General features: G+C 46.5%; 1 protein-coding gene across 3 annotated transcripts in view; it reads right to left on the reverse strand.

Moving 5' to 3' along the window:
* Window positions 1–200: 200 nt before the first annotated feature.
* The window catches only part of samd11 (sterile alpha motif domain containing 11), a 46864-nt gene continuing 29722 nt past the window's right edge, over window positions 201–17342 (reverse strand). For 2 of the 3 annotated variants that reach the window (XM_029507165.1, XM_029507167.1), the window contains exons 6-13: window positions 15236–15400; window positions 10049–10202; window positions 5348–5463; window positions 5078–5156; window positions 4131–4915; window positions 3313–3446; window positions 2283–2393; window positions 201–2010 (exon numbers count right to left, since the gene is read on the reverse strand). In XM_029507165.1, coding sequence (XP_029363025.1) covers window positions 1726–2010; window positions 2283–2393; window positions 3313–3446; window positions 4131–4915; window positions 5078–5156; window positions 5348–5463; window positions 10049–10202; window positions 15236–15400 — 1829 coding nt within the window. In that variant the 3' untranslated portion in view covers window positions 201–1725. The remainder of the gene's footprint in view (window positions 2011–2282; window positions 2394–3312; window positions 3447–4130; window positions 4916–5077; window positions 5157–5347; window positions 5464–10048; window positions 10203–15235; window positions 15401–17342) is intronic. The other variant, XM_029507166.1, reaches the window with a different exon arrangement.

Raw genomic sequence — 17342 nt, forward strand, 5'->3', positions numbered from 1 at the left:
ACTCTGACAGCTGGTGTTGACCTGAACTGTGCCCCCCCCCCCCCACGGGTCACCTCCCCTTCGCACACCAGAATACCACATGCACCCTCTTGCACGGTTTTATAGAACAACCGCAAACACCTTTGGACAAAGAGGCACATAGAGATGTCTGACATAGGCGCACAAACGACGAATGAGAAAACAGAAAAATTTCTTTAGGATTTATTTCACTTGTGTAGTGAATAGAAAAATAGGATGAAGACAAAACTTTTGAAGGGAAATCTAGAGGCCATTTTAATTCATTGCTTGTGTTTTTGGGAAAAAAATCCATAACAAATTGAAAACATTTGCATTAAGAGCTTTTGTGCCTTACTTTTCCCTGCAACCAAGAGAAACCAAATAAAAGTATCTTTGGAATCCATCTGAAGGGCTAATTATAATACATATCATAATCTGCTTTGTCTACTACATCAAAAGTCCTATAAATATTTTTTTCCTCATATTTATATGCTGAATTAGCATTTGAGATTGGAGCGGCTTTAATATTACACTTTAAAAAAAAAATGGCAGAACAAAATTATGAACAAAAGTACCACAAAAGTTCAGCAAGTCACATTTTTTTCAGTAAAGAAAACCTTATTCGTGCAACTACATTTAACAAAAAGTAAAAGTACCACGTATGTAACCTTAGGGATATTTTCATTTTAAGCATGATTCTGTACAATTTTGCATGTTTTTCCTACCTCCCATAGTAGTCAACACAAGCGTACAATGACATAAGCCGTACAACCATCGAGGCTCTTCCATCTCACCGACATTTCTACGCCTTTATATGGCAGGAAATGACAGCGTGTGTCACCCCACAGAGTCTGCTCCGAGGCACTAGCCTAGCATTCCCCTGTTTGACTAGTCTTTCTCTGAGACTATTAATGCAAAAAGAAGCGGACACATTGTGAAACGTATTTCCAATTCCACACATCCGGTCATCTTTGGTATTGGGACAGTGGAATGCATAGTTGCAGTGATAAGAGGGAGACAGTCAGTTCTGGTGCTGCTCAACATCTGCTTGAAAACCAGCCTCTAAAAAGGTAGCTCCACACTGCTGTTTGGCTTCAGAAAACAAGCGAGCAGAAGGACGGGAGGGAGAGAAAAGAGGGGAGAGGCGTCTCTTTTTAATTCCTGGATTCTGCAGGTTTTGTGGTGAGAGCAGTCGGAGATGGAGACCAGAGAAAGAGAGTGAGTGAGCAGAGCTTCCTCCAGCCCAGGAAGGAAGGAAGAGTTTCCGCCAGCGTCTGACTGTCTGACTTGCAAGAATGTCGCATTTGTGGCAGGGCTTCGCTCCCCCCCCTTTTTTTCTTTCTTTCTTTTTTTATTTTTTTATTTTGGCAGGCTCTCTGTGACCAGCTGTCTCCTTTTCCTCCTTTCTCTGTTCCTCTGTCGCTTCACGTGTCTCCCTTCCAACACAGTTTCTTTGGATTCCACTCAGCTACATCCACTGCAGAGGAACTTAGACTCTTGATTAGTTTGCCGGTTGTGGTCCATATCGTCCAGTTGTCTTTAATCCCATTCCAATATTTTACCATAAATTTCAGCATAAAGGTCCCAAGGTTGGAGGGGGTGGGGGGGTCTGGTAAATAGAGCCTGGGAGTCAGTCTCTCTGGTTCAGGTTACCCCCCCACCCCACCACCCTCCCCTCTGTGGTTAGTCTGAGGCAGGTCTGTCCCGCTCACCCCGACCTGTCAGCTCCTATGACGGGGTTTTGGCCTCATACCTTCCCACCATTGTGGAGGCATTGCCATTTTCCTGCTTGGGGGTAGAGCACCCAGGGGTGGGCCCGCTGTAGGGAGAGGAGCTGCTGCTGGTGGAGGTGGGTCTGTGGTGTAGGGACAGAGAGAGGGGCAGGGGGTTGTCAGATGAAGTGGCCAGGTGGTCACGATCCCGTTCTGGGGGGCGCAAAGCAGCCGAAGGCGGAAATGGGAATGCCAGAGGAAATCCAGTCATGTAGAAAAGTCTGCCGACACGACGGGCCACCTGAAGGGATGAGAGGAGACAATGTGACCGTCCACACATTGAGCTGAGCATTGTGTGATGGACTAATCTTTTATATACTGTAAGAGAGAGAGCATGGAAGAAGAGAGGCTGCTCAGTCTGGGGGGCAGGCTCGTTTTTAAAGGAATCAGCTATGCTACGCTTCATGTGTCATGGACCTCCAAACAGAAACAAACATCATCCAACACACGTCGCTCATTCCCAAGTCCACCTGATCACACGCAAACACACACGCAGGTCTGTAGTGTGTGTACCTGTGAGCGGATCTTGAGCGCAGGCCCCAGCTTTAGTCCCATGGTGCTTAGCAGGTGCTCCTCAGTGAGCAGCGGTAATGTCTCTCCATCAATGGCCTGCTCCCGAAACACCTGGCGAAGACACAGCCGCTTCAGCCTCAGCCCCAACACACACACACACACACACACACACTCACACTCACGCAACCTACAAAACAGTGGCTGTATTCCAAAATGTAACATAGCTATTTTGTCTCCTTAAGGAGAGATTAATTTTTTTTCTGCTTAACACAAATTCAAATGTCCAGATGTATATCAAAGGAGCTAGTGGCTGCTAATCATTTCTGCTGTCCATAATGGCCCTAAAGAAATCTCTTGTCCTGACTCCAGTGAAGGAGATGAGGGACACACTCAACTGGGTTGTTAATAACAAGGTTTTTAGGACTGAGGAGTCTGTTTTCGTGGAAGCTATCCCCTTTAAAAAGAAATAAATTGTTGCAAAGAACATGAAAATTATTTCTTTGCCTAAACTCAAGCCAAGCCTGGGAGGAATTACTTAACCCAATGGCCAGAATGATTACAGCAACAAATCAGTCTGAACAGACGTCATCATGTGACTATCGATTTACGACACAAAAAATGAGAAGATGGAAGTTTTAAAATATAGTACCATTTTCCATTTTTGTTTAACTGCAGGTAAGACTGGCCCACCTTTCTCTCTCACACACACACACACACACACACTGTACAAGTGTACACCTCAGCATGCACCGCTAACTCACCCTCATTCACACAAAATTCACAAATACAGCTGCACTTGAGAACATGAACATTCATTCCTCCACACATCCACTCACTATAAACCTGTAAAGACTGTGTTGCACAGGCTAATGTTTCTCCCTTAAATATAGTGAGATGATGATGAAAATGCTACAGCGGCGCTGCAGTGTGAATTATATTTGTCACTCTTTTCTCTATTGTTGGTAGTCAGCCTGCCCCTGGCCTCCTCTCCCTCTCTCTCTCTCCCCCCTCCCTCACCCTATGTCCTCACCTGCGTGTATTCAGCACATCCCGCCAAGCTGCTTATGAAGCCACACACGTCCTCCACACTCCACTTGCTGATGTCCTCCGCAGGATTTGCTGTGGCCGAGTCCTCCCCATCCATGAAAAGACCTCCCACAGAGCCTGAAAGAGCAGCAGTGGGTGAAAATGATATGTCAATGTAAACATTGGCTACAAAGCTGCAATACAGAGGATCTTCCTTCTGTTTCACATTAATACTGATGTTGAACAGAAGTCTACTGTTAAAATATTTTGAGTTGCTGACAGTGAATTTCTTGTTATGATTTGTCACTGAGCTTGAAATGGAAAACTTCGATTTAACACAAATAAAAGAGAAGCGCCAGACGAGCCAGAAGTGTTAGATTTTCAACATTATGAAAAAAAAAACATCGCAAGGTGAAACAAATGAATATTTAGTATTTCTACTTGAATTCAAACTTGAGATTCATGGATAAATAAAATGTTATTTAGCCGCTAATGGCAGGATGTTGTGCAATGCTCAAATCGCTTTGGTTGTTTATTATGTCTGTTTCTGTGTTGTGTTTGCAGATAACACATATATGGATGAAGTACGAGTGTGCGTGGGGTGTACAGTATGCCCGAAAAAACGACCCCCTCCTTCCTCCTTTCTGCCCACGTGGCTGTTCTGCTGGTGGTGTGCAGAAAGGTCACATCAGGGTCAGAAGCAGGGCCCCTAACAGGGAGAGGTCTCCACACTGGAGACACACACAACGAGTGATGCTAATGGGCTTCACATGTTGTGTGTGTGTGAGAGAACGAGTGAGACTGTGTGTCTGAGTCTCTTACCGGTGTGAAAGTAAGGGTTGGCATAGGGGAATCCAAAGGGGAAGGACTGGGCATGAAGAGCAGGCAGTGGTGGCATGAGTCCGGGGGGCAGGTGGAACTTGACCTCCGCCTTGCCCATTCCAGGGGTGAAGAGGTGGCGGCTCGGTGACTCTGTACCTGCAGAGCTACATGGAGCACTCAGCCTTCCTGAGCACTCTCCAGCCTCCTTGGCACTGTCGCACCCCCCCTTGCTGCCACTCTCCTTTCCCCTGTCTCTCTCCCGGTCCCTGGGTTTACTTGCAGACTTGGCACTGATTCCCTCCTGCCTCTCTGTGCACATCTCTGTGTCACTGTCTGAGTCTTTCATCTCCTCATCCAGCACCTCCCTGTGTCCTTCCCTCCCTCTGTCCTCTCTTCCTCCTGGGTGATCCCCGACACAGAGTTGTATCTGGGGGCCCCTGCGGGGGCCCTTCCTGGATTCTGCATCAGGCCCGGCAGCGGCGCTCTGTGCCTGGGTGTCTTTGGATGAGGAGGATGCGCTTGGTTGTTGCTGCTGGTGGTTGAGGGTTAGGAGGGGTGTGGCAGCTCCGTGGCGGAGCACAAGCATTGCATTTGAACGGCGGGCCAGTTCCTCGCGGAAAGGATGGCCCTCTGGGATGTCGTGGAGGCTCCGCAGGGCTGGATGGTCGGGAGGCAGACTGGGCGGCAGACCTCCCAGAGACTCGGCACCCAGGAGACGCTGCTGCTGTCGCTGTTGGAGACTTTCCAACTCTTTTTGTCTCAGCAACTCAGCTGACATCTCAAGCCTGAGACAATGAAACATGCAGAAACGTTACCATCATGGCCAAATGCTTCAAATTGATAATTGACATTATATTCACATGGGTCTTTCATAAGAGCATATAGTTATAAACTCGCCTCAAAAACATGTCTGTCATATTCTCACATTGTGTAACATTACAACACACCTGGCTAGGTTCTGTTTCCTCAACATCTCCTGTTGCCGAGCCAAGAGTTCAGCTTGGGCAGGCTGGAGGAAACCATAACCTGCGATAGAAATTGCAAAATAAATACACTGCAGTGAGCGCACACGTTAAAAATAAGTAGAAATGCATTTTGGAATTGAGTCTTAGAACATTTCCTTCAGATCAGTGCAAATACAAAAATAATCGTTTCTTATTCAGTCGTTAGTGCTGTGTAGTAATATGCGTTTAGCCGTAACATCACTGATGACTCACCAGGAGCTTGGCAGAGAGCAGAGGGCATGCCCAGGAAAGGAGGACGCAGGTGAGGTCCTAAGGCAATGTGAGGGGCAGTTGGAGGGGACAGCAGGGGTGGAGGATGGGACATATCTCTGTGGACACAAACATGTAGACAATATTACATTAGGTTGATTTGACTGAATAAATTCACATGACAAGATCATTATTATATATGATGCATGATGGTTGAAGTGAATAGTGTTTTGTTTTTTTTCTCAGTCAGTCTCATCGTGGTGAGTGTGTGTACGCTGCCACACCAATGTGCACAGTGTATTTTTATCGGTGTAGCTCCAGAGGCCCCCGCGTCGCCCCATTGCCTCATCAGTCTTGTCACGCCGCAGCAAGCGCCGCTGGCCATTTCTGTACCCTGGACTGCAGCCTTTCCTTCCCTTCGCCGCCTCACACACACACACACACGCCATATATACACGGAAAGACACACACATAATGAGGGCTGAATGCACAATGCCAGTGTGTCATGCTCCGACAGCTGGGGCGGCCCCTGTGTCTTGACCGGGGCCACGGGCTGAAGGACCTTCTAATTAACACTCATCCCTCCTCTCTCTTCTCTCCCTTTTTTACGCCCTTCTCCCTGTTTCCTACTCTCTCTCCCTCTTGCTCTCCAGGCTGCATTGAAGCCGCTGAAAAGATGGAGCGTCCTGCACCCTCTGCTTCTGAAAAGGCCTCTCCATTATTGGCTTCGTCTTTTGTCCTCCTTGAGGGGGAGAGGCACCTCACCTTTCTCCCTCTCTTATTCTTTCTTACCCCCCTCACTTCTGTCTCTAAGTTTTTTACGTCTAAAAATCTCTCGTTCTCTTGTTTCCCTACACCTTTATTTTCTTTCATCTCTTTATATTCCTCTCTCCCTTCTTCATCACTCCATCTTTATTCCAGCCTCTTTGCATTCCTTTTAGTTTCTCTCACACTTGTTTACCCTGTAGCTTTCTGTCCCTCTCTGTCTGGGGCCCATCTACATGAGGAAGGCTCTGGGGTTGATGAAGAGGATGCAGTCTGAAGCTGCATCTGTTTTTGTGGGGCCTTTTCTGAGCTCACACCTCCACCTCCACCTCCCGGCTCTTGTTTTTCCCTCCTGATTTGCCTCTATCACACCGATCGGAGCTCGGCTGTGTGTGACTGCCTGCATGCTGAGGAAAACAACAAAAATCAAAACCAACAGTGGGCCGCGTGCAACCGCAAATATTGTTTTGCAACAGTGTTCAAATTAGCCAGCGCCTGCATGTCTCCTACCTCACTAAACGGTGAGGGAGGGGGTGGAGCGGAGGGGGAGGGGTGGAAACCATTCATCGATCGCCTCCGCCGCTGAAATGTTAATGCTAATCGTATAACCGCTCTCTCCGGCGGTGCCTCGCACTCCAGTGGCAGCTCCAATTAATCTTGGGTGAGGGCTGCGGCGCATGACCCCCGGAGCCGCGAGCCGGGGCCCCGCGAGCCGCTGCTTATGTAATTACACCGCCCAGTGTGTAATCACCTGGCCGGATCCCCCGGGGCCGCCAATTAGCCTGACGACGCGGCTCCGCAACGCTCCGCCGAGGCGCCCGCAAAAAAGAAAGAAAAGAAAAGGAAAAAACACACACACACACTCACACGCACGCACGCACGCACACACACACACGCACGCACGCACACACACACACACGCACTCCACCGCCTCCCCCTGCCTGGCGTTAGCCCGCAGATGAATAACGGTCAATTAAAGCTGCATGACTGGGGCTGCCAGGCGTCTGCGCCACCATAATTAGGCCTAATCACGGGGAGTGTGTGAGGGAGAGGACGCGTCTGACACTCCTCCACTCCCTTCCTCCATTCTGCCCCTCTTCCTCCTTTCATAGGCGGCAATTTCGAGGGAGGAGTGGCAGACAGTCGTTTTGCGCTTGGTTTGTGTGCGTGCGTGTGCATGTGTTTGACCTATGCACAGAGAAGCCACTGACATGGAGAAGAATGATGGAAAAGATGAAGCAAAGTCCTGGTTCATCTTGCCTTCTATCTACGGGAGCCTAAAAGGGCCAGATTAAAAAAATACATGATGTGTTCATGATCAGGCATAACTGGCTTTATCACTGCTCCTCCTCCTCCTGTCTGCCTTTCTGTCCTGTCTCCCTGCTTTTCTCTCTCTCTCCAGCTCTCTCCTCTCTTAGTGTCTCTGCCTCCCTCTGTAGCTCCCCCCCCCCCCCTCCCCCGTCTGTCTCCCTCTCTCCCTCCCCCTCTCTGTCTTTCTCTCTGCCTGCAGTGAGGCCATGGGCTCCTGGGGAATTCACTGGTGTGTGACGACCTGTCAGAGTGGCGACAGCGGTCCCGTCCCACAGCAGCCCAAGCTGTGTGTGTGTGTGTGTGTGTGTGCGCTCTCTGTGTGCTCTGTGTGTGCTGTGTGCTCTGTGTGTGTGTGACAGGGCTGCCCTTAATGATGGGAGCGTGGGGGGATTAGGAGCGCCGCACGGCCGCCTTCGGCTCCTTCTCCGCAGGAACACATTTACACAGGAAGCTCATTAAAATGGATGAGGCTCCCTCCGCGCTCGTTCTCTCTCTCTCGCCCGCCCTCTATCTCACTTGCTCTCTCCGTCCCCCCTTCCAACCCTTATCTCACACTCTCTCGATCTCCTCGTTCCCTATTTTGCTTCATCTCTCTCTCTCTCTTGCCGTCATTTCGTCTGCTCACAATCTTCTCTCTTCATCCTCACTTTAAGCATCCATGTTTTTCAGTTCCTTGCTGTTTTCCTTTCTTTTTACTTTATTCCATCCCTCCACTATTTGCCTTGCAGATGCTTGGCGAGCTTAGTGCCATTTAAGGCCAGACAAATGGAGCGTCAGGCTCTAAGCCCATCGAGCGGCCCTAATGATTTGTTTTTAACAATGGGCCCTAATGGGCCCCAGATAATCAATGATGAGGGGTCGATGGAAAGGTGAGCCATGGAGGGAGTTAGAGATGGGGAGAGCTTCTGTCTCTAACTCACTTCCCCAGTCCTGGCTTTTCATTTAGATTTTTTTTTCTGTTCCTGTATTATCTTGATTGTAATTTTCTCCTCACTTTGCACTCATTCCTCTCATGTCCCATTTTAATTTTGTCTTCTTCATTGTGCTCTGCATGTTCTGCATATCTTATTGGGAGAGGATAGTCTAATATGAAGACACACAGAGAACTTAAAATATGTGGATCCGACACCCGTATGAGTTTGTTCAACATTTCTCAATAAATCCATGTTGTTTTAAGTCACACCCACAGGAGCATAATGAAGTCGGGCCATTCATGCAGGTGCTGGATAGGCTGGAGTTCCATTCAAAGTTGGAAACACACCAGAGTCAAAAAGTTGATTTGACATGTACCATGTAACATGCAGCACTAAGATATTGCTAGTAGCCAGTGAGGGAAGCAAAACTCAGACCAAAAGTAAATAAAATGTGTCTATGTACTCATAGTTAACATACACGGAGTGAAAGCAGGTGCAACTTTTTAAGGATTTTGCATTGCTCTTTGTTTTCTTTCTCTTCTTCTTGTATCTTTCAACACTTTAAACATAAGTGATGGATGAAGCACCTCGACATATTTTCCCCATTAACCCCTCTTTTTTTACCCACTCCAAAAAAAGATAAGAGAAAGGGTTAAAAAGGGGCCAGCGAGAGGTTGGGGGGACAGAGTGAGGTAGAGAGAGAGGGATAGATGGATGGATGGATGGAGGGTGAGGCCTAGTTAACTCTCCTCAGTCCTGTGTGGCTAATTACTCTGTGTGCTGTTGGAGAACAGCCGTGGCTCATTGACTGCATTCACACTGCACCACTGGCTACACATACGCACATCCATACGCGTACACACAAATTAGCAGACATATTCACACAAACAAACCCAAATTCAATACACATAGAGGAGCATGCATGCAGACAGCCAGCTTGAAAAAAAAAAGGAACAAATAAACACAAACGAACAATCAGCCCCCCCACCTCTTTGCCCCAACAGACACATGCATGCACAATATACACACACCCCCACAGTCTACCAGAGCTGCACCACACAACGCCTAGCCACTCTGCTTCCTGCTTACATCCCCAGCCCTACCCCTCACCACCCTCCCTCTCGCACTCACACCCTCCCCCCTGTTGCCGCACCGCCGGCCCATTATCGATCCCCCGCCTCTCCCCGCGCCACATAAATAATCGACAAGCAATTACCCGCCCACTCCCGCTGCCCCCGGCTTTGTTTGGGAGGTGCAGGGGCCAGCGCTGGGGGGAGTGGAGGGAGGAATAGCCTGGGATGCAGGCGTGCAGCTCCACAGTGGTAGCCAAAAGGTTATTGAATCCTTAGTTTAGCCATGTATGTTGGGATGTATATACGTTCTCTCACACACAATTGTGCACTGCAGCATAGAGAAAAAGCCAAAAATGAGATCTGATCTTGCACTAGGCAATGGAGGGAAGAATGGAAGTGCAGTGGTGAAGTGTTGCAGACTGGCAGCAGATTCATTCCGTCAACTCTTTCCCCCACTTAAAGGCATTTTCGACATCTTTTCATTGTAATTTCTGTATTTCCGTGGCCTCTTATGCCATACCTATGTGGGTGATGTGTTTGGCTTCATTAATGATGAATAATGCTGCCATTGGAAGAAAACCACTTGCTCATTATGGCAAGACCCGTGTGTTTGTGTGAGTGTGTTTGTTCATATTTTTTACCTGTCGGTATAATGTGCATCCCGATGCTGGGGCAAACCTTGCTTGCGTCTCTGGCTGGAAGAAGAGGAGCTGGTCGCTGAGGGCAGGTGAGCTTCTAAGGCCACTGGATTCCTCACCGCTGCAGCCAGAGCCTCCTGACGAACACGCAACATGTCTGAAGGGAGAAAGATGGGAAGAAAGTAGGAGAGATAGGAGACACAGGGGTGATAGAGGAGCAAGATAAAAACTTAGCATCCAGTTTCATATGCATTCATGATATTAAATGAAAGTCAGTGTTGTTTGGGAATTTTTAGACAGAAAAGCCGATCAACAATACATTTCACCAGCTTATGGTTGTTAAGCCTTTTGTACAGTCGGTGTAAGTGTAAACACAACAGGTTTTTGGGAGAACCACAAGAAGTGAAGCATACTTTAAAAAGTTGTTTATTGTCCTGCAGTGATGGATGTGAGGGTTAAGTATGGAGACAGCTCATAAAAATACCAATAAGTCAATTTAAAAACCCCACACGGCTCATTCCGCATTAATACTGAAAGTGATTGTGATGCACTTTCTAATCCCCACGTTAGACCCATACACACGCACAGACACGTGAGCGTGTAAACACGTTAACACAGAACCCAGAGAAACAAAACAGACATTTTTGTGTATCAAATTAGCACATTGCATTCAAATCTATCCATTGCACTTTGGAACGGAGTTGACCAAACAAATGTGATGAAATAAAGAGATGGGAGGAGGAGGTGGACAAGATAGATGGTTAAAAAAGATCCTTAGAAAACTATAGTGTGTGTGTGAAAATGTAGAAAAAAAAAATGTGTGTGGTATTTTTGCGTGATTGAGCGAGCAAAAGGCAACTTCACACATCAGGTGCAGGACATTTTATCCCCACCACAACCACCACCATTATCACACCCTCTTCTTCAATCTCTGCCTGCGCTCCTCTCTCCACCTTCTTGCCCTCTACTGTTCGCCTCATACCATCTCTTTCTTTACTCTTCCCCCCTCTCCCAGCTGCCCCTGTTTTCTCTCGCCCTCGTAGGAGAAGAGGCCTCATCATTATCAGCCAGGCCAGGCCACACCAGGAGACATGGCTTCTAATGAGAGAAAAATCCATCCTGCTCCCTCTCTCTCTCCTCCCTTTTTCTTTCCTCTCTCTCTCTCTCTCTCTCTCTCTCTCTGCCTCAATCTATCTATCCTCTCTCCGCTCTTCTCCGCCCCCTCCCCTCCTCCCCTCTCCACTTTTTTAATTAGACAGATCCCTTGGGAGCTAGGGGCCATTTCCGCCGCCGGTACGGGTGTGATGTGTGTCTGTGTGATTTAGGTGCTTGCGTGTGTATGCGCCTGACTGTGTGTTTCTGTGTGTGTTGTGTGTGCTGAAGCAGTTGAGTAGGCGCCAGGGTGGGGTGGGGGTGAAGCGACAGATATTAATGCGGCCTAGCTCCGGTGTATCGATCTGTTTGCTGCGCCAGGCCGCAGGGGACTCGGCTGGCGGCAGACAAGGGTGTTTGTGTGTGTGTGTGTGGGTTAGGGGGAGATAAGGGAAGGATCAGAGGGAACTGGAGCCCAAGAGTGTGCGCTGACGCATGGACGTGCACACATAGTCTGTTGTGTACTTGCATACGTGGTGTGGGGGTGAAGGGATGGAAGGTTTGACCTCTACCACTTTACTGTGGCCACAATCCCACCTCACCAATTATTTTGTATGAATAGTTCCGTTAAAGGGGAACATAAAGTTCGGAGACTTTGAAGAGACAAATTTGAAAAACACTGGCCAGTTCAGCATAGCCCGAGACATCCTGACTAAAAGGAAGAGACAATACCTTTATGGTTTCAGACCTCAATCAGGCTCAAAACACTAGATTTTACGCCTTCTGTCATGCAAAGCAACAGCAGCTTTAACCAGACTTTCCCTCCCTGTTAAATCCCACATCTTTCATACTTCAAATGCCACGTAAACAATTTGCAGCCTCCAACTTCAACTGCAATTTTCATCAACACAACTCCTTAAAAAAAAAAAAAAAAAAAACACTGTCTAAGTTTCAGTTCTTCCTGTGATTTGCAATTTGACTTTGGCCAGGAAATTACTAACTAAACAAAAACATCATTAAATGTCATTTTTTACAAGATCAATTTAAAAAAATTATATTTGGTTTAATGCTTTCTTTGCACTGCTAAGTAAGAAACCTTGGTGGAGAAAACAAACAAAAAAAGCTCTTTTACAATCCAAAGATCAGTTTGTACCAGGTCATCTGGGGCTCTGCTCCTCTATTTGTGTGTGTGTGTGTGTGTGAGTCAGTGTCAGAGAGAGCGAGAAAAGGTGTTAATATGCTGAATTTCGTACTACAAAACTCTTCGTGTTCCAGCTGTTTGAACACAAGGGGATAGACCCTCTGACTGCAAATTAGACTCCTATATTGAGGACTCACAAACACACAGACACATATCTCGTCATTTGCAAGAGTTATTTTGGGAGGTCCCAGTTTACCACTCAGACCCATCCCGCTTATCCCTCCTTTGTGCCATCTCATTTTTCTTCCTGCCATCATTGCTGGAGTTGGGCCTAAATCCTTTTGGTTAAGCCGGGTTTTCCTCGGCGTGAGAAGGCAGAGGAGCACTGCGCTGATAAAGCCTGGCCGACTTCATGATGGATTTCTTGGACTGGCAGGTACACAAAAGCCGACATCCATCCACTAAAGTGCACCATACACCAGAAAATTAGGTATCGTTTCAGGAAGACATATTCAACCATCAGTATAGGCTTAGCCAGTAGACTGTTCCTACTTTGACCAATCGCTTGTTGGAGTTTTCCAGCTCTTTGGGATGATAATAAATAGATGTTGTGTACAGCTTCATGTTTTAAATCAGACTAAACTGCAGGAGACAAAACAGGAGACCAGTCCTTCCATCCCACCCCTCCCTTCACTTTCATCTGGATTTCTACCCCCACCATTCACTGTCTTTTCTCTCTCCTTTCATCATATGAAGAGAAAAAAGGGAAAGCCCTCCTGGCCATTTCTACAACCCTGCTGCCCCTCCACCTCCACCTCAAATTTCAGCCCCTCCTCCCCTTTCCAACTCTTCTTTTGCCCATCAGGTCCAGAGAGAGCCCCTCAAACAACACCTTGCGCCTACACAATTGCACACACATCCACACATGCACACAGAGTTCCAGCTCACCCCCGTCTCTTTCACGCACACACACTTTCATTTTCTGTGCCCTACACTTCAAACACATGAAAGGATGCTCTGTGGGGACCAAGGCTAAAGGGAGAGTTGGAGGTGGGGGTAAGGAAAGGAGGAGGCGAGAACAGGGGTATAAAAGCAGGGCTTGAGAGGGAGATGTATAGTAGAGATGATGGTGGTGGTGGTGGAAGCCCACTGGGGAGGGAGAAGGGGGTCACAGGGGCCCCATCGGAGACCAGGTCAATGTCAAGGGGCTCTCGCTGAAGTTATTCTCATCAGCCTCTCAGGAGACAAAACAGCTGTCCCTGTGTACCACCTCCTAAACCGTTGGTGTTTGAGAGTGTCACTTTCTTTTCAAGTGGGAGAGGAGATTTAAGCGATGTGTGATAATAAGTTTTCTACATAAACATGTAAAGTGTCAGTGTGTAGATGGGGAAAGTGGCCAGGTGTGGAAGAAAAGGAATATTAGCAGCCCCAAAGGCTTGGCTGTGAGGGAGCATTGGCTCGTCACACTCTTAGAGGATCTGACACAGACAAACACAAAAAAAGGAAATCTCATTATAAAGTTGAATTTTAAATGGCAGTTGTATTTAGGTCTGTGGCCCAAGTATCATTAACACAACGTAAGCCTATATGCAGGATTTTATTCTGGATTCTTTACACTTGGAGTTGTTTATTTACTGTAATTTGTTGTTCTCTCATTTCCTTTGACCATACCTCTCCTCATTTGTACCCTCCTATTTTTGCTATCTCTTTACCTCCGTCTCTTCTTGTTCTGTGCTTGGAAGAAGAATGCAGAAGTGCAGAATCAAGGACAGTGAGGAAACTATCAAATGATTTGGAATGTGGAAGTGAAGAAACGGAGCAAATATGTCTGTATTGCGCCAGAGCGTCTGCCTCATACCAGCAAAGCTTCTGGGAAAGGAAGCCAACGATCAGACTGTCAGACTGCACCCAGGGCCATAAAATTCCCACAATGCACCGCATCTTGCTTCTAACTCCTCTAAGACATGGGGAAGGCAATTAAAGCGTTTATAGGCTTCGCCCCCTAGATTTGCAGCAAGCAATTAAAAATCATTACTAATCAAATAAAAATAAAAGTAGCTCAAACTACAATTCAACCAGGACATCGATTGGATTTATGCTACCACGAAAGAGCTCATAAAGACTGGTAGGACTTTATGTTACATTCTGTACAATAATGTGAGAAAAGGTTACCATTTAATGGCAGTCAAAGTGAAATGAATGTAAAGCCAACTTTTAAAACCCAAACAAGGCAGGTTTTCTCATTTTCTTTTTTCCCTATCACATGCCATTTCTCTTATGCTAAAACCAGTACATTTTGTGTCTATAGACATTGAAAAACATTGGGACATACTCGTGGTTTCCAGAGAGTTGTGAGATTTAAGAGTCCTGGCAAGCAGCCAATGAGAGCATCCAAATCAGTCGTGTCGTTGATGCATGCGAAGGCTTGTGGGTGTTGTTAACAATGGAGAACCATGGTGGTCAGAAATCACCCTGAGTGACATTTTGACACTGGGTGGGCAAGCACTGCAAATAGAAATGTCAGCTATCTCCATGGCTGGGGTTTTACAATAGCAACAGTGTGGCACAACTTAACATGGTACCCTGAACACAGAGCTACACTCTGGGCTTACAAAGCAGCACAGCATCTCTGTGACTTGTGGACAGGTGATGGAAAAGAGGTTGGGTTTTTTTGTGTTTTTTTTTTTACAGAAGCTAGTGAAGTGCTTCTGAAGGAAACTCTCAGTTTGAAGTAAATCTCAAAGTATCTCTTAAGGTTCTTCAAAATAAAGAAAAATCTGAAAGAAAAGTACCTCTGTATCTTTTTTACTGTCAGCGTAGGAAACACTATTCGGAATTTAAAAACAAGCCGTGCGCTAAGGTGTATATGATATAGCAAGCTCAATCTGAAAACAGTGAATATTTTAAAAAGCAACATAACATGGCAGTAAAGGTGATGATGAGGCCTGTTAACTGACCGTGTCCGGACAGACCCATGCTGCTTGCCAGCTGATAGAGGCGTTGCTGCTGCTCCTCATAGGACCCTTGCTCACTGAGCGCTGACATCATTCGCCTGTAGTGCTCCTCAGGGCTCATGTGACCGTGGCTGCCGCCTGCTTCCACTACTGGACTCTGGGAGTTGTCTGAAGAGAGGAGGAAGACACTTATATTATCCGGTCAATCACTGACAATGTCTCATCAGGAGGTAAACATGAACTTGAAACTCCTGACTCTGAAACTCCATTAGGCTATTAATTTACTATTAACTCAAAGCTGTACTCTGAACTCTCTTTTCAGCACATGATTAAATCACTGTTCACTGTACATTCATCCAGTCCACTATCATCCCTGTGTCAGTTATGATAGTGAGGAACATGCCTCAGGAACATATTTACAATGAAGCTTCAAACTGCTTGTGTCTGCAAATGGCAGCCAGAGGTCACAGATTTAGAAAATTTGTAGTTCAGAAGACAAAATCTCATTTCAGGGCATCGGTAAACTGAACACAGAGCTCTGCTGTTTAGCAACCAACGAAAGGATAAACGATGAACTAAATCTAACACTAGTGAATCTGAGTTTTTTCACTGACAGAATATTTCATTCAGTGCTGCTCAGGAACCAGTTTGCATTGTTTTATGTGTTAATTCCGCTGAGCAGTATCTAAACCAAACACCAGAATTTCATTAGAGGAATCTGAAGGAAAGAGAGTTTCTCACATTTTGGCTCATAAGACAGGTGTATTTTAGGATTAAAAAAAAAAAAAAAAAATCACACCTTGCGCATCCCTAAAAAGATTGCAAGATACAATCAGGACACATTGCCACTGTAAACACAATGAACCCAGAACAAAGAACAAATCAATTTTATACGCTGTTCAAATATGCATATTTCTGATCAGTGCACTGATCGCAACATCCTTCGACAGGCAACTTTCCTCAAATATCCACCAGACATGCTTGTACACAGATAATTTATGAAGTCAGCACAGATGGACCAGAAGCATCTTCAGATGAAGCTGTACACATACAGGCACGCATTGTTAATGGTCTGAGCAACCCCAGCATGAACTTGCTATTTCTCTGCAGAAAAGGCAGCAGCATCCCGAACAGTGTGATGGGGTGAGAGATTTTTAATAGAATGTTTTGGCAATTCTGAATTCTGACTTTTCCTAATGTAGATAATTAAAAAAATAATAATTAAAAAAACACACAACACAAATAGTTTTTATCATTGTGTATATGCATGTGTGTGTAGTACTGCTGTAGAGTGTTTAAAGTGTTGTGAATACAATGTTGTGTATGATATCTATCTGGATGTCAGTCCCAACACTTAATCTCTCTCTCTGACCTCCCTCCTCTTTCTCGCTGTCAATAGTAACATGATCTAAGGTAAGGGTGGTGGGGGATATGGGAGGTGGTTAGGGAGTTAGAGGAGGGTGAGAGAGGATGAGGATGAGGAGGAGGAGGGAAAAGCAGAGGAAAGCAGGGGTTATTTTTACCACCCTCCTTCTTATTGAAACCTGAGCCTGGCCCCGGGCAGGCGAGCAGGAGTGGCGCTGAGGAGCGGAGGTGGGGTGGAGGTGGTGGGGGAGGAAGCAAGCATGCAAGCATCTCTGTCTCCACCGCCAAGCTCCAACTAATCCACCCAAGGTCCTTGAGTGTGTGTGTGTGTGTGTGTAACTAGTCTGTGGCTGTCTTAAGTTTTTTCACTCTCTAAACACAGCAGGGGGTGCCGACTTTGCAAGTGAAAGAAAAACAGACATCATTTACACAGCGGCATCCAATCTCTCTGGCTTCATCCATACTCAGCCCTCTCCGTCTCTCTCTCAATCTATTTCTCCACCTGCATTAGTCATTAAGGGATAGAGTCTGTCACCACATTTGGAAGCAGAACGATCACTCACAGATAAACCCACATATAGGAACACACATACAGGTGCACAACAAGATTTGAAGCTGGACAGAGCTCAAGGTTAAGACACAGGATCAGTGTAGTGAAATGACTTGAATACATTTCTCTGGACAGTACGCTGCACACACATTGACACGTGAACATGAAAAAAAACTTTTTTTATGCAAATTATAT

This window comes from Echeneis naucrates, chromosome 7, assembly GCF_900963305.1.
Source record: "Echeneis naucrates chromosome 7, fEcheNa1.1, whole genome shotgun sequence".
NCBI classification, from domain to species: Eukaryota; Metazoa; Chordata; class Actinopteri; order Carangiformes; family Echeneidae; genus Echeneis; species Echeneis naucrates.